This window comes from Pseudochaenichthys georgianus, chromosome 10, assembly GCF_902827115.2.
Source record: "Pseudochaenichthys georgianus chromosome 10, fPseGeo1.2, whole genome shotgun sequence".
In the NCBI taxonomy this organism is placed as follows: Eukaryota; Metazoa; Chordata; class Actinopteri; order Perciformes; family Channichthyidae; genus Pseudochaenichthys; species Pseudochaenichthys georgianus.
The window spans coordinates 17536593-17560452 of NC_047512.1; the positions used below are offsets into that span (position 1 = coordinate 17536593).

The 23860-nt window shown below is 43.2% G+C and overlaps 2 protein-coding genes and 1 pseudogene across 2 annotated transcripts in view; 2 read left to right on the forward strand and 1 right to left on the reverse strand.

Annotated features, from left to right (window-relative positions):
- ehd1a (EH-domain containing 1a) overlaps nucleotides 1–5488 on the forward strand; it is a 15415-nt gene extending 9927 nt beyond the window's left edge. The window contains exons 3-6 of the mRNA XM_034092611.2: nucleotides 2342–2583; nucleotides 3143–3313; nucleotides 3888–4052; nucleotides 4389–5488. Of these exons, the coding sequence (XP_033948502.1) occupies nucleotides 2342–2583; nucleotides 3143–3313; nucleotides 3888–4052; nucleotides 4389–4922 (1112 nt within the window). The 3' untranslated portion in view covers nucleotides 4923–5488. The remainder of the gene's footprint in view (nucleotides 1–2341; nucleotides 2584–3142; nucleotides 3314–3887; nucleotides 4053–4388) is intronic.
- Nucleotides 5489–9086: 3598 nt separating this feature from the next.
- On the reverse strand, nucleotides 9087–9905 carry LOC117454079 (microtubule-associated proteins 1A/1B light chain 3C-like; annotated as a pseudogene).
- A 6271-nt stretch (nucleotides 9906–16176) lies between these two features.
- LOC117453391 (EH domain-containing protein 1-like) lies at nucleotides 16177–23310 on the forward strand. The gene is made up of 5 exons (XM_034092214.2): nucleotides 16177–16426; nucleotides 20075–20403; nucleotides 20963–21133; nucleotides 21708–21872; nucleotides 22209–23310. Exons 1-5 carry the CDS (start codon nucleotides 16177–16179, stop codon nucleotides 22740–22742), a joined length of 1449 nt encoding a protein of 482 aa, XP_033948105.1. The 3' UTR covers nucleotides 22743–23310.
- The last annotated feature ends 550 nt before the right edge of the window (nucleotides 23311–23860 follow it).

The following is a 23860-nucleotide window of genomic DNA, read 5'->3' on the forward strand; positions in this document are numbered from 1 at the left end:
TTAGTTGATCAACAGAAAATGAACAGCAATTATATTGATAATAGATTCATCGTTTAAGTCCTTTTGCTGAAAAAAAGCCACCGGCACCTTGTTTCACGAAAATGCAGATGGATATATTTCACTATTTCTTTTTTCTTGCATCCCTTATGTTTTCAGGGGGCTGGTATGTGCATTGTGTTGATCCTGGACAGAACTGGGGTAGCAGTTTTTATGCTAAGCTAACCAGCACCTACCTGAAACTGTATATGTATCGTGCTGACATGCCATTAGTATCGATCTTATCGTCTGTCTTCCAGCAGGAAAGTAAATCAGTGTTTACCAAAATGTCAAATAATTGATTTAACTATCCAGGACATTTATTTAGTAATAAGACTTTATTTTAAGATCTTTAGAAGACGAATAACTCTACAGCCTGGACTTCTTACCTCTCTGCTCTGTGATTGGCACATGATGATGAGGCATGTGGAAATCTGTCATCGGCAGAGTGTTCCCCTGCATGTCGACCCACATGGTAAAGACGCAGCAGTTGTCGATGCTATGTGCTATAAGTATGTTGAGGCTTGAACAGCTGTTTCTCTGTCTGATTCCCTCACACTGTGTTAAAAACAGACTTGAGAGAGAATGAGCAAATGTCCTCGGCCTGTCCCCCAGGGATTGTGGACTTTAAATATTCCCCTTTTATCCCTCTGCTTTCACTTTCGTCAGACACAGCAAACTCATTTAGTCTAAGATCTATTCCTGTGTCAATCTTTTATTATATTCATGTTTCTCTATTACTCACCCCATCTCCCCCTCTATCGCTCCTTTTTAGAAATGTAAAATATGGTCTCATTCTGTCCATCTGCTGTATCTCTGTCCATCTGTCTTTTGTGTACACGTGCTGAGGCTCAGTCAAAAGCCAGCTATGTTGGAATGCATGTGCAGCAGATCTAGATCTGATTGTGCGACAGCCGGGATGAGCTTTGAGAGCAACTGCATTCTTCTCTAATCAGATGACACACGGACGCTAATCAGAACCATAATTCTCTCTTCCTCACTTTCCCCTTTACTCCTCGAGGCTCAGGGAAAAAGTCCCCTTTGTATCATTCCACTTAGTTTCTCCAATAACCAAAGGAAGTGAAAAGCAAACGGAGTTTCTCATAACTGACACTGCATGGCGTTTTATCGTAACACTTGTATTTCCTCTCAGATCTTTGCTTCCTTTTTTTCTCATTACAATCAGGCTTGTTTCTTGTAGGACACGTTGCTGAAACATTTCCCGGATAAAAAGTCATTTCATTCCGCGTCGGATTCTCCAAATCAAACCGTCTCTTCCCTCATACGTCTTTCCTGCTCTCTCAGTATAGCTGGTTAATAGCTAACCAGGGGGAAACCGTCCTGCCTTGAGAGTCCTTATTTAAACATTAATGGATCAACATTACTTGGAATATGAACGTAAAACTCATTTAACCTGCCGACATACAATTGATTGACTTATTTATCTTGTGTTTCTCCACTGCAGTATGCATGTTTACTATGTGTAAGCACAGTACTAGTGGAAGAATGTACACATGCATTCAAACTGACATGAGAAGAAAACAAGGTAACGACAATCCATTAAAGTCAGTTCAGAGCAGTGTGCAGCGTCCCTTTGAACCCACCTTTACCAACGGTTCTAATACACAGGGTTGTTCCGAGTTGAATCTCACTCGCTTAATCACCAAGTATTAGCCGAAGAAAGCAGTGTAATGTCAGCCAGAAATAAAACATGTCAAGGCAGAATTGTCACTAAAATAAACTTTAGACAACTAAAAAACAGAGCAGTTGATGTGACACTTTATCCGAATATTATCTTTCCTTCCTAAAGTCACAGTAATCCTTTTGTAAACCTGATGTTAAATAGTTGTATTTGGACTAAATTCACCGAGGATTTAACGTTTTCCTGACCTTCAATCAGTCAATCAGCTATTTTAAAACAGCGGGAGATGATCCCGTGAATCAACTTAATACAAATAGCAAAGAAAATGTTTCAGGATTTCACTTTATGTATATTCAGTGTTTATGTATTTATGTCCTGAATTGCATTGTCACACTTCGTGTGTTTATCAGTATAAAAAAGTAAATATGACTAAGAGAATGTTTAGTAATATGTTTACCAGAAAAGTGTGGGTTTTTATTTTCTGATTTTAATATCATTTGGATGTCTTATCTGTGGTCATGTTTTAATGTTCTGCATCAGCTAACGGGGTCCTAATATAACCCTAACTCCCAGTAGGTGCAATACTGAAGGTCATCAGGGGTCACATCGGTGCTTGTGTCGGTCCCGTCTTTAATCCGCTGCTCTCTCCTTCTCTCTCTCCAGGGTACGACTTTGCGGCGGTGCTGGAGTGGTTTGCAGAGCGCGTGGACCGCATCATCCTCCTGTTCGACGCCCACAAGCTGGACATCTCAGACGAGTTCTCCGAGGTCATCCGAGCCCTGAAGAACCACGAGGACAAAATGAGGGTGGTGCTGAACAAGGCCGACCAGATCAGCACTCAGCAGCTGATGAGGGTCTACGGAGCGCTGATGTGGTCTCTGGGAAAAATCATCAACACACCTGAGGTAAACAAAGACAGAAATCTGCGTATATGTTTTTGTAATTCACAAATTCCTTTCAATGGAAAATGTTTTAATCTGAGTGGGATCTGAGACTTAAATGTTAATGTTTGAGGGAAACATTTTCTCTTTTAGATCAGTCTGGTCAGGTGACTTTCCCAATGATAGTGTCAGATTTAAGGAACAGCATAGTGTTCTCAGTTTGTCACTGTAACAAAACACTACCGCTACCTGATATCGTGTGACCCGGCTTGTCTTATGAGTTCTCCCTGACGGTGAAGTTAATGTTTGATCCGGGGCCATATTCATAAACCAGTCGCAGAGAAACCTTTGGAACATGTAGACAATTATTCATTGACTTTGAGAGTGCTGTGTTTTGTGAAGCTTCTCTACAGGACACATAAGTGTTAAGATTGTCTTATTGCTTCACTTTGTACCTCACTGTCCTGAATTGCATTGTCACACTTCGTGTATATCTATTTTCTCTGTTTATTTGGAGTGTACACATAAGAGCGTCTGGTTCAACCAGATGAATGGAGGTTAACTTGAGCAACGGTCATTCCAGGTGGTGCGCGTGTACATCGGGTCGTTCTGGGCCCAGCCCCTGTTGGTGCCAGACAACAGGAAGTTGTTTGAGGCAGAGGAGCAGGATCTGTTCTTGGACATCCAGTCGTTGCCACGTAACGCAGCTCTGCGCAAACTCAATGACCTCATCAAACGAGCACGCCTCGCCAAGGTTAGTTAACAAGAGGCTCATTTCAGGAGGACCAAAGGGCTGCTTCCATCGTCCTGCTGCTAAAGCGGCTAGAAAAACAGCTGACTTTAAAAGTTGCCTCAGTGGATCTTATTGTCACTCTCGTTCTTTCTCATGTTCTCACCACCACCCCCTCTCCTCAAACCCCACAAGAGGGGGAATTCACACAGAAAATCCTGTTGTATGCAGCTCTGTCAGTGTTTAGTTTCTTTATTAACTAAAGGCAGAAGTAAGTGCAATGTTATGCCTTAATGTAGATTTCATGAATTCACAACTTTTAAAGTCCCCCACACATAAAATACTCATTAGTCATGTTGCTTCAGCAGATAAATGGGAAAACAGACTACTGGTGTCAAACACAGTAAAGTCCAAACATTCAAGTGAAGTAAGATTTTGCAAAACATACTTTTTCAGTGGGGCGTCAATATGACTTTGTATTGGTAGCCTCTGTCGATGTTCATTCTGTGACCTGGGATGTTCGGTTAAAGACTCAGTTCATACAAAACCACAGTTTAATCATCACTGAAAAGTTGTCCTGTTCCTTCATGGTGTCCAGGTGCAGGCCTACATCATCAGCTCTCTGAAGAAGGACATGCCCAGTGTGTTTGGAAAGGAATCAAAGAAGAAGGAGTTGATTGCCAACCTGGGAGAGACCTACCATAGGATCGAGAAGGAGCACCAGATCTCACCCGGAGACTTCCCCAACCTCGCCAAGATGCAGGTAAGATTCAATAAAAGCCCGAGCCTGAGCTGTATCAATCAGAGTTCCATATTTGATGACATCACAGCTTTGACTCTATTTCTGGCGTGTTGCATAACGCTTTATAAACAAATAGTTCAGAGTAGAATGACCTCCTGACCTTTACTCTCTTCACATCTTTGCCTTCTCTTTCCTGCCCTCTCCCGCCCGGATGGGCCAGGACGGGGGATGAGATTTATTTTTCCTGGTTTGTCAGGAAATCCTGCTTCTTGTATGCTACACACATAGGTAGCCATTGAAGACTGATCTATTTCCATCACCAATTCCTGTTTTCTCTCAACCCCCTCATCCCTGCAGGAGCTGCTGAACGCCCAGGACTTCACCAAGTTCGCAGCGCTGAAGCCCAAGCTGCTGGAGGCGGTGGAGGACATGCTCGCCAACGACATCGCCCGTCTCATGGCCATGGTGCGCCAGGAAGAAGCCGCCATGCCCAGCCAGACCGTGAAAGGAGGAGCCTTCGAGGGAGTCATGACGGGGCCCTTCGGTCACGGCTACGGAGAGGGAGCCAGCGAAGGCATCGACGAGCTGGAGTGGGTGGTGGGTCGCGACAAGCCCACATACGACGAGATCTTCTACACCCTCTCTCCAATCAACGGCAAGGTGTCCGGCGCCGCAGCCAAGAAGGAGATGCTGAAGTCCAAGCTGCCCAACACGGTCCTAGGGAAGATCTGGAAGCTAGCCGACGTGGATAAAGATGGCCTCCTCGATGATGACGAGTTCGCCCTGGCCAACCATCTGATCAAGGTGAAGCTGGAGGGCCACGAGCTGCCCGCCGCGCTGCCTGAACATCTGATCCCTCCATCCAAACGTGGCTCATCCCTCGAGGCCTAGAGGGGGAGGAGAAACAGGAGGAGGAGGAGGAGGAAGAGGAGGAAGGACAGCCTGGAGATCAGCCATGTCATCGCTCTTCATCGTGTTCAGAACTCTCCAAACACAAGCGGGCGTCATCCTCCATCAAGCTGTGAGTCTCCAGGCACCAGGAGGACGTATAGCTGTGATCTTTTTCACCCAGAGAGAGACTGGAGGGGGGGGGGTCCATCTTTGTGCATTAGGGGATAATATTTAGGTATCTATTAGAATTAACTGGGTGTTGATTTGCAAACTGATGAAAGGACATTACCGGATCATGAACTGAGGATTGGATGTTGCATGATGGATTTGTCGATCCTGTGTAAAAGATGTCATCTTAAGTATACAGTCCATATTATTATATGTTGATCCAAAGAAATATAGTTTTTTTTTCCCATTTGGAGAGAGAAAGAGGAAATAAATCAAAACTGTTTAGAATTGTTTTATCTATATTTTTGTATTTCCTGTCTGTTAACTTTGACTCTTTCCAAATGCTTCCCTTTTTATTATTTTGCCAGATAAATAAAAAGGAATACTGTACCATCTGAGTCGCAGACGTATGCATTTTTATTGACTCGTTCTATGATATATTACATTGGAGTTCAAGACAGTCTCACTGATATCAGAATGAAACGGTGAAACGAAGAGGACAAAACCCAAACTATTGAAGCTTTAGCTGTAGTCATTTGTCATTGAGAAGATTGTCAAGGACAGTGTCAGGCAGAGGTCACCCTGACACTGACTTTTATTCTGATAGTTTCAGTGTAGTGTACCGCCCTCTGTAGGACAGAAACAGTCATTACCCACACTGCCACAGGACATATAAGGCCATTTTCACATGACACAAGTTGCCTCTGACTGCATATTTTTAAAGGGCAAATTGATACCAGCCGCAGGCAGACACTTGTGACTTTCGCTGGAGCATTTTCAGGACACATGGAGTCAATTTACAGTGCTATAAAATGCAGTGCAGGCTCACACAGATGAGCACAAATCATAAACGGAAAGACAGGAAGCTGGAGCTTTATTAGTGTCATATGAGGAGACTGAAGGAGGCCTGTTTGCATAATCCAATATGGCGTATTTATAAGAAACTGAAATGTAAATGAGATGCACTGCAACATTATTTGCAGTTTATTTCCATATGATTCTTTGTTACTCCAGAGAGCAGCAGCCAGGTGAGTGATGCAAGGCTTATCATCATGTAATCACACTTCTATACTGTATCTCTCACTGCGGGTTGTTTACATTTTTCACATTGGTGGCTTGTTTTCACATTCAGTCTAACTTCACCAGTCCTCCTCTACAAAACACCATGTTTCATTTTCCCTTTGCATTCAGAGTCTTCTCTCCCTCATCTGCATTACTCCTTTGAGACTCGTTGAAATTCTGCACACTGATACACGAGATGCTCACCAGCTGTTAGTTTTCACCATGATGGCAGCAGGTTTCCTCTTTGATAAAGTCAACTGGTGCTCCCAGGTGTCTTGACAAGTTATTACAGATAATTTGACATTTTGTTTGGTCATCCTCTTCCTTTTTAGTCCCCCACAATATTTGTATGGAACTTTTTAACACCATTAAACACATCCTTGTACATTCATATCATATATAACACAAGGCAACATTGCTGCATTGATGCAAAACAAAGAAGGGGAAGGGAGAAATTAAGAATACAAACTAGAATAAAAGAACCCAACGTTTTATGACTCCAAATCAGAGAAGATGTGTGCCATATATTTAAAAAAAGAAATTCAATTCCTTTTGTTTTGGTTTCTTTCTGTCTAATAATGTGTTATGTACATTTTGGTTAAATGTTAATGCTTTTCCCACCTCACTGTACCCTGAAGTAGTTTATGTAAACCTACAAGTGGTTGAAATATCTGAGGATTGGTGTTTTTAAAGTAAACTCATGCATTAAAGTACAGTCAAAATATTCATTTATCCTAACTTTTCAAAAGTTTCATTGTAAATCGTTAAAGGTCACTCTTGCCTTTTCCCCATTGATATCTGCATGGATGGATTGCTTAACAATCTTAGCGCACAGGCTGGGGGCCAACAGTGTCACATGGCCCACTGACCTTCACTTACCAAATGTGCCTCACATCTTGTCAAATGTGGAATGTGGAAACAAGGCGTTTAAAAATAAAAAGAGGCATGAACCATCCAGGGAGATACTCAGAATGACCACGAAGAATCATAAAACGACTACAAATATGCACAAAGACACTAGACACCACAAAGACAATAAAAACGACTATGAAAATAGGAAAAACCACCACAAAACGACTTCTAAACAACTACAAATAGACTCAAAACGACTACAAAAACACAACCACAGACAACAATAATGACAGAAATATCAAAACAACCACAAAAGAGGCTACACAAATATAAAGGTTGTTATGCTCCTTTTTGTTGAGAGGTGTCGGGTCTTTTGCATGTCTTTTTTTTCAGGGGGGCATTGTCTCATAATCCGCCCGTGGCTATTTATATAATCTTGTGTAAATGTCCGCTGCAGAGTGTTGTGAGGAGCATCAGAACTGACAGCTTTTGATAGTTTACAGCCTGCCTCGGGGTTCCTCTTGTTCTGTTATGATTATATATCGTCAGAGAGCTGCTCAAATGCCCACAGGGGTGTGAAGTCACTGTTCGTCCCTGTGTGTTTGGTTAGCTGTCTCACCCCCCCCAATGTATATCTCTCCCATACACCGTTTCCTTTTTCCTGTCTTCCTCTGTTAGCACGTCACTATCTTCCCCTTCCATCTCTTTCCCATCTCTTCTTCCACATGTTTACAGAGAGCAGCTTTTCCCTGTTTTTGTGTTCTTTGTTTTACCCCCCTCTCTCCCTCTCTCTGGGTTTTGGGTCACTTCTACATCTAAAAATACTCCCCCCGGCCCGCTGACCACACTAACCCCTGCAGAAAGTTGACTGTTTCAGGCTTATGTAACACGGGTCATGTGGAGGGAGTGCTGTTTCTCGGAGGCAGGTGAGGAATGAGGCACCTGTATGTGTGTGTACTGTAAATCTGAGCAAAAGTGCACAGTGAACTCCTAAAGGGTAACGCACAACTGTGATAAATGCAGTGGGGCCTTAATCATTTGAAAGCCCTCAGAGGTTATAAAACAATGTATTTTGTTATGCTTTCATTTAACATGAAGGATTAAACTGTTTCTCTGTGGCCTAAAACAAATCCTAAAACTCCTGAAGCTCCATGAAATGACCAAAACACATCTGGATTGCAAATTAAAAACATAGCTGTCACCTAAGGAATGTTATTTTAGCCGGGCCGGCTAAAATGATTGGTCGTGCTTTTTACAGTGCTACGGCTTCCACAGATGACATTTTGTTATGGATGTTTTTGTCAAAGCACTTCAGATATTCATTGCTATCGGGATGTTAAGAGCATTCCATGGAATATAACGAAAAGTGTATCTCGAGCCGGTTTCTCAAACTTACCTACCCCACCTTTAATGAACAGTAAACAGTACATACAACAAATCACCTCTCATGAAGTGTAGTTAAAATCACACAGAGTCAATACATTAAAAGGACAAGGATTTATTTGTTGTCATACAGACAGCTGGATATAGAGCAAATCAGAGCAGCATTCGGTTTTCATCCGTGTTTTCAGTGAGTGCCTCACAGTTTCACATTTTGAAGGGAAGTGAACGAAGAGGCAGTCAGAGAAAGAGGAGGAGGAGGGAGGACATAAGTGCTTAAAAGGGAGTCTGATTACCAGCATGACATTGACCCCATTAGTGTAGAGTAGAGAAGTTGGTGGTTTTACTCTGAACTGGCATTACAGCTGCGACAAGTGTCTTTGCAATGTCTGGAGGTAACTGAAGGGCACATATGGAGATTTTGACCAGTGTAGACTTAAAACAGACACACAACATCACATTTCTTTAACAGAGATGATCACAATTGTACTGACTTAAATATCAAACAATCAATGTTTTAAACATCAGTGTGAGTCGTCAATTGAGGCTAGCTGTTGTGTCAGAGCATTAAAAAAAGTGATTTCTGTGTTTAAAAGTCCAGTTTGAGGTAGGCTGATATTGGGGCCAGAAAACTGGAAACACCTTGCCGTACTGCTATGTGGTGTCCCCAGCATCGGCTCAGTTTATTTATGTGCTTCAGGCTCAGCAGGTCGAGCTGGCAGCAGGGTGAGGGGCTCCGAACATGTCCTGCGAGGCGTAGGTGATGTACAGGAAGCCGTCGGCGTCACAGTAGTGGGAATAAACCTCCCCCATGCTGGAGGACATGCAGGTCATGCTCTTCTCTGCCACCAGGAGGAACAGAGCCTGTGTGGACTCCAGGGAAATCTTATTCCTGAAAAAGAAAGATATTGATGAAGAAAACAACAACAGGAGAGAGGGAGGCAGCAGGAGGAGAACAATGACACATCTGACAGCTCGTAGGAGAGAAGGGAGTGTTGGATTGAGAAGAAACAGGCTAAAAAAACTCAAGCTGTAGGTAGAGAAGTGAGAAGGAGAAAGTCTGTTTATGCTACAAGCACACAGTGGCACAAAGCATTTACCTGAGCAGGCAGAGGAACTGACCCAAGGTGAGCTCGAAGGGAACCAGGAACTTTGTTTTTGTCCAAAAGGGGGAGATTCTTTTCACGGACGTAACGTTCAACAATAACCTGAACACAAAAAACACATGAAATCAGCCAACTTTTGTGCCCTGACATGCAATATAAAGTTTTATGGTGATTAAATGAATTAGGTTTACATGCAACAAACTCACAGGTAATTTGTTGGGGAATTTGGACCGAATGCTGCATACTTCATCTTTTCTTGTTTCTAAAAAAGAACAAGTGCATTAATTTATAGACGTCACGTGTTACACTTCAGCCTTGTGAGGATTACATGTAAATAACAAATTGAGACTCACCCAGGCATTTCCTTTGCTTGAAGGGCATCAGCAAATCCATGGATTTCTCAAAAGGTGCCATTTCTTCGTAGTTTCGTCGGGCGCTTTGCAGAGACCAGCGGTGAAGGTGGAGGCGACGAAAGTCTTTCCCAGGCTGACGGTGATGTCCCCTCGGGTGGAAGCTAGCAAACCCCACTGAGCTGCTACCAAAGCTGCTGTTTTATAGGAGAAGGAGCAGGGAGGGGTCCAAAATGTGACACTAACAAACAAAGACACACTCCTCATGCTGGTGGGCTGCAGATCACACATACTGGTTATCTCACCGGGCATTGTCACATGTACTGGTGATATTGGGTCCATAATCCACAGAGGGGTACAAACATGTGTGTTATGAGGGCATGTGAAGAGCATAAACAGCACATGACATTAATGATTCAGTCGAAAACGGAGTCCAGAGGAACCCGGTGCCACTTTCATCAAGAGATCTGATTGCTCTGAATTCCACTCTGACCTTTGACCTCACTGTCTGATAGCCATGCAGGACAGGATCACATTTGCTTTACTCTTGTTTCAGCTGGTCTGAGATCAATGATCAATACTAACACTGATGAGCGTTGATGAGGATTCTGAAGTTTTAAATCTCTTACAGGCGCAGTACTGCAAAAGTTAGATGAGAATATGTTTCCATTTTTCTTGTTTGCATGTTCTTGTTTTTGTGTTCAAAGTTGGCATACCATTATATACTGTCTTCCTCTAGCATTTATTCTGGAGCACTTATAGTACTTTGAATCAGACAGTAATTTGACCGTAACTAAGTATAAATTCAAGTATTTTACTCTAGTGCAATATTAAGGTACTGATTTGGTTCTTTATATTCCTACTTTCTGCTACTTTTGAAAAATGTATAATTGTTTTATTATTTTTTGTAATTTTGCAGATTCAGATTAATAAACAAATATAATCTACAAAGAAATATAATATGACAGATTAAGATTAACCTAATGGGAACTTTATGTTAATACTTTTATACTTTTAATGAAGTAAAGGTTTTAATCTTCCCTTTTACTCGTTACAGATTATTTTCACACTGTCTTTTCTTAAGTAAAAGACACACTGTGTTTTCTTAAAGAACTGGGGCCTCATTTATAACGCGGTGCGTAGGATTCACGTGGGAAGGTTGCTTACATAGTAGAAATCCAAAAAATAGGTACAGCAATTTCCCGACATTTTCCGATTCACCAAACATTGCGCACCGGCGAGGAAAGTGCGTACAGCACTTCCTACGCCGGTTTCCCTTTATAAAATCACAACCGACTCGAAATGCGGTGCAGCTTTTGCGGGCTTCACGTAACGCCCATATTTGCCTATAAATAGTCAAAGAAACGTCCATTCATTCATTTTGACTGACTTTATGAAGAAGATCGCAGGAAATGACGACAGAACAGCTAAAAAAGACATTTCACACCGTGGCCCTTTCTCATTTCTCGAACTCCCCTCCTCGACTCCCCTCCTCGACTCCTATCCTCGATACTTAGTCCCGCCCACAGGAGATTCGAGCGGAGGAGCCGAGGAGGGGAACCGAGGAGAGAGGAGGGGAAGCAGCAGGCGGTTAGAGAAATGAGAACTCCTCTCCTCTGAGCGGTCATTTTAAAGAGACGTCCATTAATGATGACAGAAGGCACAGCAGCCCTCTGTCTGATGGACAGATGTGTTCATGATGACTTATATATTTAAAGTGCTATTTTTTTTACAAGTGGGGGGTGGACCAAACATCCTTTAGGGGGGTCGTTGCCTCCTCTAGGGGGGTCCGGGGGCATGCTCCCCCCGGGAAGATTTTTTTTTAAATATTGAAGTTAAAAGCATCAATCTGGTGCACTTTGAGAGCAACATTAACCCTACCTTAATAATACCTTAAAGGGGACATATCATGCTATATTTGAACAATATATTGTAGGGCCATACCTATATAAAGTATATAAATAGTTTTTCTTTCAAAATACCAAACAGATCCTGCATTTTAGCCATGCCTCATTTCGCTCTTTCCAGCGCTGTTTTTGCAGGAGGCTGATTCTGTGAGCTGCACCATGCCCCCCTGCAGGAGAGGGGGCTGCTTTGAGATCAGCTGTTGGGCTGCAGCGGGGAGAAGAGGGGGAGAAAAACAGATCTCCGTCCTCCGTGTTTTATTCTTATATTATTATATAGAGTCGTTATTAATTTGTTTTTAAAGCTCAATAAATAACAAAGAAGACCTTTGACCGGCACTTTTCTAATTTTGTCCGGAAGATATAAACTTTAACGGAAATGTTGACCGGCGAAATAAAAATCTAACTGAAACTCTGCCGCCCGGTCCCCTCGTTCCTTGGAAGAGCCGGAGAGGAGGGTGTTTGTCATCTGCTGGTGGACTACCGGAGAGAATTACAGCGAGGGAGGGATTGCATTGAATTACAGCAGCGGGAGCAACGCTTCGGGGAGGGAGAAAAAGAAGCCAGAGCAGAGTATAAAACCATGTAGGGCAGGGCTATTCAATTACACATTCAGTTGGGCCAGAATTTTATAACTACAAAATTCAGCTGGGCCAGACATTCAGCGGCCTGTAAAAAAACGGGTAATGACACATTTTAAAACCAACACATTACTCTTACTGCGATGAAAAACATTCCATTTGTATTCATTGTTCATCTAACAAAGGCACGTCAAAAAGTGCATAAAAAACACAACAAATTAGCATTAATTTAACAGAATCTGAGGATTCTCAAAGTGCATACAAAACAAAAAGTGCACAGTTGTAGCATTACATTTGTTCGCTTTAGAAGTCAAATATTCAGGTTAGTTTTTTTTTAACCAGGCACATGACAAAGTGCATTTAACTGAATACAATAATAGCAGTCTTAATAAATGTCTTCATACATACAAAATAAAATTGGATAATATGACACATGCACATCAAAAAGTGCATTAGCAAACAGTTTAAAGAGCTCCAATGTAACACAAAGAAGTAGTACTGTAGCAATACTATTTTTTCACTTTTCAAGTATTAACAAAAAATCATACGTGTTGGTCACATTTGACCCAGACACATTACAAAGTGCATTTAAATACAAAAATAACTGTCAAACCCTTCAGTGCACAAACCCATAACAAGGGATAATGGAATGAATGAAATACTACACTACACGTCTACTATAGTAAACTAGGTGCTTACTATCACCTCATGTGTGATTTGTCATCGCTGACTTTCTCAATGGGAGAAGTGACATTTTAGTTTTGAACAAGAGCAGTGCTTTTGGCTCATAGGATGTCAATGCAGTCCTAAGACATTGGTGAAGAGTGCTGTCAGTCAGGAGCAGCGAGTGCTACTTTTGATTGAGTTCATGTGTGAAAAGTTGGACTCACATGTGTATGTTGATCCAAACATACTGAGCACACAGATCGCTACTTTCTGAATGAAGGGAACTGCTGTTTTTTGACGTCACTACCAAAACTTCGCTGGCCCGTTAGTGCGCTGCGCTGGGGGCATCCGGTTACGGATGAATGCATGTCAATAAGTTTCAGTGTACATTTCCCCCTCGTCGATGGAGGGGACCACTTCCTTTGCTCTGGTGGATACGCCCCCCTCTATTGCAACAGTGAAGGGGTCTCTGACAAAGCCATCACCTCTGTGGGCAGAGCAAGTCCATCCAATTGACCAAAGTTCTCTTTCAACCTCGCAATGAAATCTGTCATCACATCCGTGATTTGTGCCGGGGGATGTGATGGGGATTTGATGTATTTGCGGACGCGTCGGAAAATGCAGCATCCGACTCGTACTCAAGTCGGTCGCGAAAAGGTCCAGCTTACTGAGGACAGAGGGTGTCGTATTGTCATACTGATATTCTGTACACACTGTGAAGACCACTGAGACAATGTACATTTGTGATATTGGGCTATATAAATAAACATTGATTGATTGATTGATTGATTGAGCTTGACTTGGGCAATGACTCGCGCATCTGCTCCACAAGATCAATGACCGTTTTGTCTTTGTTTACACTTCAGAGTTGAGAGAGACATGTTTGTAGAGTTGCTATCATAGGACCACCCGTACTAGCACCACTAGATGCACTTTCAAAAAACGTGCTGCGTTGTGGTTTTGGTGGTTTCTAAGCAACGCGGAGTGTTGCATTCATGGTCTGTACTAGTGTAGGAATTTGGCCACGGGAGGCTGGGCCACTCGGGAGTTGGGTTCTGGGCCGCATCTGGCCCGCGGGCTGCCATTTTGAATAGGCCTGATGTAGGGCAACCATGCGCGGGAAGTCTTCTTCGCTGCTTTTGTGGCAGGACTACAGCGCCACTTACAGGCCTGGCAGACTACAGCGCCACTTACAGGCCTGGCATATGTACTACAGCGTCTCCAGCCAAAAAGAAATTGCGTACGCATGGGTTAGTTTGCTGTGGAGGACCGCACATTTTCCCCGTCAAGTTAGTATTTTATAATCGGAAACATTGCGTAGAAACTGGCGTACGCCATTTTTTGAGCGTATATCCCTTTATAAATGAGGCCCTGAACACTTCTTGCACTCCGGTGGGCGATAACTTCCTGCGGATAAAGATCATGATCAAAGGCTTATTAGTGGACCTTGAGCTGAAATACTTTCTCTTCCTGTGCTAACAATTGGTTTAAGATTAAACATATACCCGTTGTTTAAATAGTATTAATTATATAGATTGGATGTAGTTATAATAGAGTAAGGCCTCTAGATTTGGTGTTTTCACCGTGCTTCCTGGTTTCTCTTTTCTAAAAGTACCATGTTACACTATTTCAAACAGTTGCCAGTAAAATATATCCACAGCTTAAATTAAAGTTAATTTGACAGCATTTTGGTGTTAAATCTTACCTTCATGATATATATAATCTTACGTTTTTGTTGAAACTATTATAGAGATATATTGATTCAACTGTTGTGATTATCTGGTAGGCTGCAGTTTATGCTGTTGTTTAATTAGACTGCTGGATTCTCATACTTTCAACTTCACTGTAGGCCTATATATATAACCAGTAACTAGATGTACTTACAGTTTAACTCAGATAAGAAACACTGAGCCACCAGCCAGTGGAAATATAATGAAATGCAGTGTTGTGGATAAAGATCACCCTCTGCTGGATGAATGTGGCACTAGAGCAAAGTACACTGCACCTGTCAAAGATGCAGAAAATATATATAATTGGCTGAAAAGAGTTTGCATCCATCAAAATAACAGAACCGGGAGAAGAAGAAGAGAAGAAGAATAACTGCTTCTTTCCTGTGTGTCAGTGTCGCTGATGGTGAGTCAATTTAGTTGACTAATTTGATTAAACAAAGCAATCTTTTCTGATTGTACACACTTTTCACAAAAATGTACATACATCTAAAATATACAGGAATTGATTATAATGTATTTGTGCTGCAAACAGGCCTATTTACAAAAAATAAATGTAAAAGAAATAAATAATGATTAAATAGAAAGGGCAGACAACACGACCTATAGAAACGAGCATTTGAGATTAAATAAATGTCACGAGTTTCATTGAAATTTGATTAACATCATAACATCTTGTATGTCATTCATGTTCAAGTTTATTGGGTGCTACTTTACGCGTCAGCCTCGGCCCTCGTCACTGATGGCCGGCCCGTCCTAACGCCATTGTTAGTTGTATTATTACAAGAGAACGCCTTTGTGTAAGCTCCATAGCATGATGAGGTCACTTTTAACCCCCATGGGAACACTGTGGGAATGTGAGTATTTGTCCCCTCTGGCATCCTGTACAGTCTACAGTGGAGTTGGACACTCGGGGGGATTTTTTCCATGCGTCCATTCGAAAAACTTCCCCAGCCAATGGGTGCTTAGCTCCGGTGCCGCGGCTCCTCCTCCCCCTGCTCCCACAGTAACGTATCTCCCCTCGTCTTGTTGCATTGTCTCATAGGGACGCAGCGTACTGGAGCACCATGGTGGACTCCACTGGACTGGGAGGCTTTAGTGACATTTAAAAACAACAGGATCGTGTCAACAGGAAATGAGTTCAGGTTCTCGTTGATGTTCCCTCAGTGTACCGGTGGATTCATTAATGCAGTTATTGTGCCAGTAAGCATGGCTGCCTGAGGCTGTGTGCGGCATGGCACGTTACGAGATGGTCATATATTTTCTTTATCGCGGGTCATTTTAGCGGTTTACTATGTGGCTATCGCCGGTCCGGACCCTTGTGCTCTAGTGGAGCTGCAGCGTAGCGCCCACTTATTCCTCTCATCCACTGCACGGACACTGATCGGTGGTCAGCGGTGCGCCACGGTTCCGCTTTCCCGGGCTCCGCTGCGAGGATGGCCGGACGCCCGCAGGTGCATGAACTCGCTGTGGTCGGGCAGCGAGCGTGTCCGCATCGTGGAGCGACTCAAAGCCACTCTGGCCGGTGTGGTGGAGCTGGAGCTGCTCAGGTGCAAACACCTGGAGATGGTGGACGCTGCTCTGGAGGACCGAGCCTCTGCTGCCGCCAACGCCGCAGAGCTGCCAGCGGAGGAGGGGATCAGAGCTCCGGGGAGCACCGCCTCGGAAGCCGAGCATGGCTCTACGACATCCCGCAGGCAACAGGTCAGTCAGTGCGTCTGTCACTGAGCTCTATATGACGAGATTATTAAATATGAATGCGGGGATGATGGTGATCTGCCAACAAGCCAGTCCCTCTGCGGCTCAGTAGACAGATTGTATCGCTGCCCGGTGGCTCATGTCTGTGCCAAGGGCTGTGCACCCATGTGATTGAGATGGTGCTAGGGAACATCCATGCATGCAGCCTGATCATTTTCCACAGCAGCAGTGTGTGAGACCGTAACTAACATGGAGCAAATGTCATTGAGTTCAGGGCACAGACCAGCTTCTGTCTGGCTCCCTCAAGGTTAGAAACAGGATGTGATGGGAGACAGGCGTTAAATCAGGGTGCAGGTATCAAATTAACCTTTACAGTTGATGAACCAAAACACTGCAGCAGTTTGATGACTATACAAGCCATCAAACTGCTGTCTTGTAGTCATCAAACTGCTGTCTTGTAGTCATCAAACTGCTGCAGTTTTTTGGTTCATCAACTGTAAAGGTCACTTTGGCACCGAGTTTGCATTCAAATCAGAATAAAAAATGAAGGTAGACTCCATCACTGTCTGACCCGGGCTATACATGCAGTGCTGATCTTTTATTGTGATATCCTGAATGTTCCAGTGTAGTGACACAAATGATAGGATGTGAGCTCTTCACCAACACCCTCATATAAAGTAACCCTTTTTCCAACGTCGTCCTGAAATGCATACCGCAGGTCTTTTTTTGTTGGGACATGAGGAATGTGGGTTGACATGTAATAGAGGAGGACAGGATGTGAGCAGGTCCCATCCTGGAGGCCAGATACTGACTGAGGCTGTCTTTGGTCTCGTCCCTTATGAACATTATATATTCGAACCTGTTAAATCCTCAAGATGGGAAATCAGTGGAAAGGAGAGGAAGAAGGTGACTGAGAGGGCAGCCAATAAGATCTTCTGGTTAGAAATGGGAGCTGAATAAATGATCTAAAAAATTACAGGAGTTCAGAGCTAAGTCTTCTTAAACCAGAGAACTGGGATCCTGTTCTGTGAAGCACGTTTGGTTTTGGACTGTAGGTTGGACCAGACAAGCAGCCTGATAATGTCACCTTGGGCACTGGGAAACTATCGATAATTGTTATTTTTTCACCATGTTTTGGACCAGCTATATATCAAATAATACTAAAATACATCAGTAGTTTACGCTTTAGGTGCTATGACCTTTTTTATTGTAACTTAAGGCACCAATTTTACAAATAACTTACACCTTACTACCTATAGGCAACCTTTTTTATGAGCTCTTTGAGACCAAAACAATCATACAAAAAAAGGATTGACTAATACCCTGTATTGTACAAGGAGTGTGTCATGTGTGTGTTAATCAGTCTGTCATGGATTATATTTAGATATTTCTAGATTTGACGGAGCAGCGACATGACATGTCGTGTTGTGTTCATGGTCTGCTGGTGTAGGGAGTGTTTTACCTTAGATATCAAATCATTGGTTGCATAAATAATATTCTATTGTTATTCTGAGAAAGTAACAAACACTTTTCGTATGTATGTGTATTTTTGATACTAATGAGCTGTATCAGTCAGCAGCTAGCAGCACATTAATACATGAGGTCACCTTTTACAGAACGGAGTATTTTATGATACAGAATGATATTAAATCATAGCTGGCTGCAAGTTGATATTATAAAATCAGTTTTATCAGAGCAGGGACAGAAATGGCATTCCCATCTGAGGGCCTCTGCAGGGAAGTGTGGTTCATAATGTTCTGCCTTCCTCGCCGCCCACGACTTTATTTAAGATCTTTAGAAGACGAAACTCTACTACAGCCTGGACTTCTTACCTCTCTGCTCTGTGATGGCACATGATGATGAGGCATGTGGAAATCTTCATCGGCAGAGTGTTCCCCTGCATGTCGACCACATGGTAAAGACGCAGCAGTTGTCGATGCTATGTGCTAAATAGTATGTTGAGGCTTGAACAGCGTTTCTTCTGTCTGATTCCCTCACACTGTGTTAAAACAGACTGAGAGAGAATGAGCAAATGTCTCGGCCTGTCCCCCAGGGATTGTGGACTTTAAATATTCCCCTTTATCTCCCTCTGCTTTCACTTTCGTCAGACACAGCAAACTCATTTAGTCTAAGATCTATTCCTGTGTCAATCTTTTATTATATTCATGTTTCTCTATTACTCACCCCATCTCCCCCTCTATCGCTCCTTTTTAGAAATGTAAAATATGGTCTCATTCTGTCCATCTGCTGTATCTCTGTCCATCTGTCTTTTGTGTACACGTGCTGAGGCTCAGTCAAAAGCCAGCTATGTTGGAATGCATGTGCAGCAGATCTAGATCTGATTGTGCGAGCCGGGATGAGCTTTGAGAGCAACTGCATTCTTCTCTAATAGATGACACACGGACGCTAATCAGAACATAATTCTCTCTTCCTCACTTTCCCCTTTACTCTCTCGAGGCTCAGGGAAAAAGTCCCCTTTGTATCATTCCACTTAGTTTCTCCAATAACCAAAGGAAGTGAAAAGCAAACGGAGTTTCTCATAACTGACAAACTGCATGGCGTTTTATCGTAACACTTGTATTTCCTCTCAGATCTTTGCTTCCTTTTTTTCTCATTACAATCAGGCTTGTTTCTTGTAGGACACGTTGCTGAAACATTTCCCCGGATAAAAAGTCATTTCATTCTTCGGTCGGATTCTCCAAATCAAACCGTCTCTTCCCTCATACGTCTTTCCTGCTCTCTCAGTATAGCTGGTTAATAGCTAACCAGGGGGAAACCGTCCTGCCTTGAGAGTCCTTATTTAAACATTAATGGATCAACATTACTTGGAATATGAACGTAAAACTCATTTAACCTGCCGACATACAATTGATTGACTTATTTATCTTGTGTTTCTCCACTGCAGTATGCATGTTTACTATGTGTAAGCACAGTACTAGTGGAAGAATGTACACATGCATTCAAACTGACATGAGAAGAAAACAAGGTAACGACAATCCATTAAAGTCAGTTCAGAGCAGTGTGCAGCGTCCCTTTGAACCCACCTTTACCAACGGTTCTAATACACAGGGTTGTTCCGAGTTGAATCTCACTCGCTTAATCACCAAGTATTAGCCGAAGAAAGCAGTGTAATGTCAGCCAGAAATAAAACATGTCAAGGCAGAATTGTCACTAAAATAAACTTTAGACAACTAAAAAACAGAGCAGTTGATGTGACACTTTATCCGAATATTATCTTTCCTTCCTAAAGTCACAGTAATCCTTTTGTAAACCTGATGTTAAATAGTTGTATTTGGACTAAATTCACCGAGGATTTAACGTTTTCCTGACCTTCAATCAGTCAATCAGCTATTTTAAAACAGCGGGAGATGATCCCGTGAATCAACTTAATACAAATAGCAAAGAAAATGTTTCAGGATTTCACTTTATGTATATTCAGTGTTTATGTATTTATGTCCTGAATTGCATTGTCACACTTCGTGTGTTTATCAGTATAAAAAAGTAAATATGACTAAGAGAATGTTTAGTAATATGTTTACCAGAAAAGTGTGGTTTTTTATTTTCTGATTTTAATATCATTTGGATGTCTTATCTGTGGTCATGTTTTAATGTTCTGCATCAGCTAACGGGGTCCTAATATAACCCTAACTCCCAGTAGGTGCAATACTGAAGGTCATCAGGGGTCACATCGGTGCTTGTGTCGGTCCCGTCTTTAATCCGCTGCTCTCTCCTTCTCTCTCTCCAGGGTACGACTTTGCGGCGGTGCTGGAGTGGTTTGCAGAGCGCGTGGACCGCATCATCCTCCTGTTCGACGCCCACAAGCTGGACATCTCAGACGAGTTCTCCGAGGTCATCCGAGCCCTGAAGAACCACGAGGACAAAATGAGGGTGGTGCTGAACAAGGCCGACCAGATCAGCACTCAGCAGCTGATGAGGGTCTACGGAGCGCTGATGTGGTCTCTGGGAAAAATCATCAACACACCTGAGGTAAACAAAGACAGAAATCTGCGTATATGTTTTTGTAATTCACAAATTCCTTTCAATGGAAAATGTTTTAATCTGAGTGGGATCTGAGACTTAAATGTTAATGTTTGAGGGAAACATTTTCTCTTTTAGATCAGTCTGGTCAGGTGACTTTCCCAATGATAGTGTCAGATTTAAGGAACAGCATAGTGTTCTCAGTTTGTCACTGTAACAAAACACTACCGCTACCTGATATCGTGTGACCCGGCTTGTCTTATGAGTTCTCCCTGACGGTGAAGTTAATGTTTGATCCGGGGCCATATTCATAAACCAGTCGCAGAGAAACCTTTGGAACATGTAGACAATTATTCATTGACTTTGAGAGTGCTGTGTTTTGTGAAGCTTCTCTACAGGACACATAAGTGTTAAGATTGTCTTATTGCTTCACTTTGTACCTCACTGTCCTGAATTGCATTGTCACACTTCGTGTATATCTATTTTCTCTGTTTATTTGGAGTGTACACATAAGAGCGTCTGGTTCAACCAGATGAATGGAGGTTAACTTGAGCAACGGTCATTCCAGGTGGTGCGCGTGTACATCGGGTCGTTCTGGGCCCAGCCCCTGTTGGTGCCAGACAACAGGAAGTTGTTTGAGGCAGAGGAGCAGGATCTGTTCTTGGACATCCAGTCGTTGCCACGTAACGCAGCTCTGCGCAAACTCAATGACCTCATCAAACGAGCACGCCTCGCCAAGGTTAGTTAACAAGAGGCTCATTTCAGGAGGACCAAAGGGCTGCTTCCATCGTCCTGCTGCTAAAGCGGCTAGAAAAACAGCTGACTTTAAAAGTTGCCTCAGTGGATCTTATTGTCACTCTCGTTCTTTCTCATGTTCTCACCACCACCCCCTCTCCTCAAACCCCACAAGAGGGGGAATTCACACAGAAAATCCTGTTGTATGCAGCTCTGTCAGTGTTTAGTTTCTTTATTAACTAAAGGCAGAAGTAAGTGCAATGTTATGCCTTAATGTAGATTTCATGAATTCACAACTTTTAAAGTCCCCCACACATAAAATACTCATTAGTCATGTTGCTTCAGCAGATAAATGGGAAAACAGACTACTGGTGTCAAACACAGTAAAGTCCAAACATTCAAGTGAAGTAAGATTTTGCAAAACATACTTTTTCAGTGGGGCGTCAATATGACTTTGTATTGGTAGCCTCTGTCGATGTTCATTCTGTGACCTGGGATGTTCGGTTAAAGACTCAGTTCATACAAAACCACAGTTTAATCATCACTGAAAAGTTGTCCTGTTCCTTCATGGTGTCCAGGTGCAGGCCTACATCATCAGCTCTCTGAAGAAGGACATGCCCAGTGTGTTTGGAAAGGAATCAAAGAAGAAGGAGTTGATTGCCAACCTGGGAGAGACCTACCATAGGATCGAGAAGGAGCACCAGATCTCACCCGGAGACTTCCCCAACCTCGCCAAGATGCAGGTAAGATTCAATAAAAGCCCGAGCCTGAGCTGTATCAATCAGAGTTCCATATTTGATGACATCACAGCTTTGACTCTATTTCTGGCGTGTTGCATAACGCTTTATAAACAAATAGTTCAGAGTAGAATGACCTCCTGACCTTTACTCTCTTCACATCTTTGCCTTCTCTTTCCTGCCCTCTCCCGCCCGGATGGGCCAGGACGGGGGATGAGATTTATTTTTCCTGGTTTGTCAGGAAATCCTGCTTCTTGTATGCTACACACATAGGTAGCCATTGAAGACTGATCTATTTCCATCACCAATTCCTGTTTTCTCTCAACCCCCTCATCCCTGCAGGAGCTGCTGAACGCCCAGGACTTCACCAAGTTCGCAGCGCTGAAGCCCAAGCTGCTGGAGGCGGTGGAGGACATGCTCGCCAACGACATCGCCCGTCTCATGGCCATGGTGCGCCAGGAAGAAGCCGCCATGCCCAGCCAGACCGTGAAAGGAGGAGCCTTCGAGGGAGTCATGACGGGGCCCTTCGGTCACGGCTACGGAGAGGGAGCCAGCGAAGGCATCGACGAGCTGGAGTGGGTGGTGGGTCGCGACAAGCCCACATACGACGAGATCTTCTACACCCTCTCTCCAATCAACGGCAAGGTGTCCGGCGCCGCAGCCAAGAAGGAGATGCTGAAGTCCAAGCTGCCCAACACGGTCCTAGGGAAGATCTGGAAGCTAGCCGACGTGGATAAAGATGGCCTCCTCGATGATGACGAGTTCGCCCTGGCCAACCATCTGATCAAGGTGAAGCTGGAGGGCCACGAGCTGCCCGCCGCGCTGCCTGAACATCTGATCCCTCCATCCAAACGTGGCTCATCCCTCGAGGCCTAGAGGGGGAGGAGAAACAGGAGGAGGAGGAGGAGGAAGAGGAGGAAGGACAGCCTGGAGATCAGCCATGTCATCGCTCTTCATCGTGTTCAGAACTCTCCAAACACAAGCGGGCGTCCGTCATCCTCCATCAAGCTGTGAGTCTCCAGGCACCAGGAGGACGTATAGCTGTGATCTTTTTCACCCAGAGAGAGACTGGAGGGGGGGGGTCCATCTTTGTGCATTAGGGGATAATATTTAGGTATCTATTAGAATTAACTGGGTGTTGATTTGCAAACTGATGAAAGGACATTACCGGATCATGAACTGAGGATTGGATGTTGCATGATGGATTTGTCGATCCTGTGTAAAAGATGTCATCTTAAGTATACAGTCCATATTATTATATGTTGATCCAAAGAAATATAGTTTTTTTTCCCATTTGGAGAGAGAAAGAGGAAATAAATCAAAACTGTTTAGAATTGTTTTATCTATATTTTTGTATTTCCTGTCTGTTAACTTTGACTCTTTCCAAATGCTTCCCTTTTTATTATTTTGCCAGATAAATAAAAAGGAATACTGTACCATCTGAGTCGCAGACGTATGCATTTTATTGACTCGTTCTATGATATATTACATTGGAGTTCAGACAGTCTCACTGATATCAGAATGAAAGGTGAAACGAAGAGGACAAAACCCAACTATTGAAGCTTTAGCTGTAGTCATTTGTCATTGAGAAGATTGTCAAGGACAGTGTCAGGCAGAGGTCACCCTGACACTGACTTTATTCTGATAGTTTCAGTGTAGTGTACCCGCCCTCTGTAGGACAGAAACAGTCATTACCCACACTGCCACAGGACATATAAGGCCATTTTCACATGACACAAGTTGCCTCTGACTGCATATTTTTAAAGGGCAAATTGATACCAGCCGCAGGCAGACACTTGTGACTTTCGCTGGAGCATTTTCAGGACACATGGAGTCAATTTACAGTGCTATAAAATGCAGTGCAGGCTCACACAGATGAGCACAAATCATAAACGGAAAGACAGGAAGCTGGAGCTTTATTAGTGTCATATGAGGAGACTGAAGGAGGCCTGTTTGCATAATCCAATATGGCGTATTTATAAGAAACTGAAATG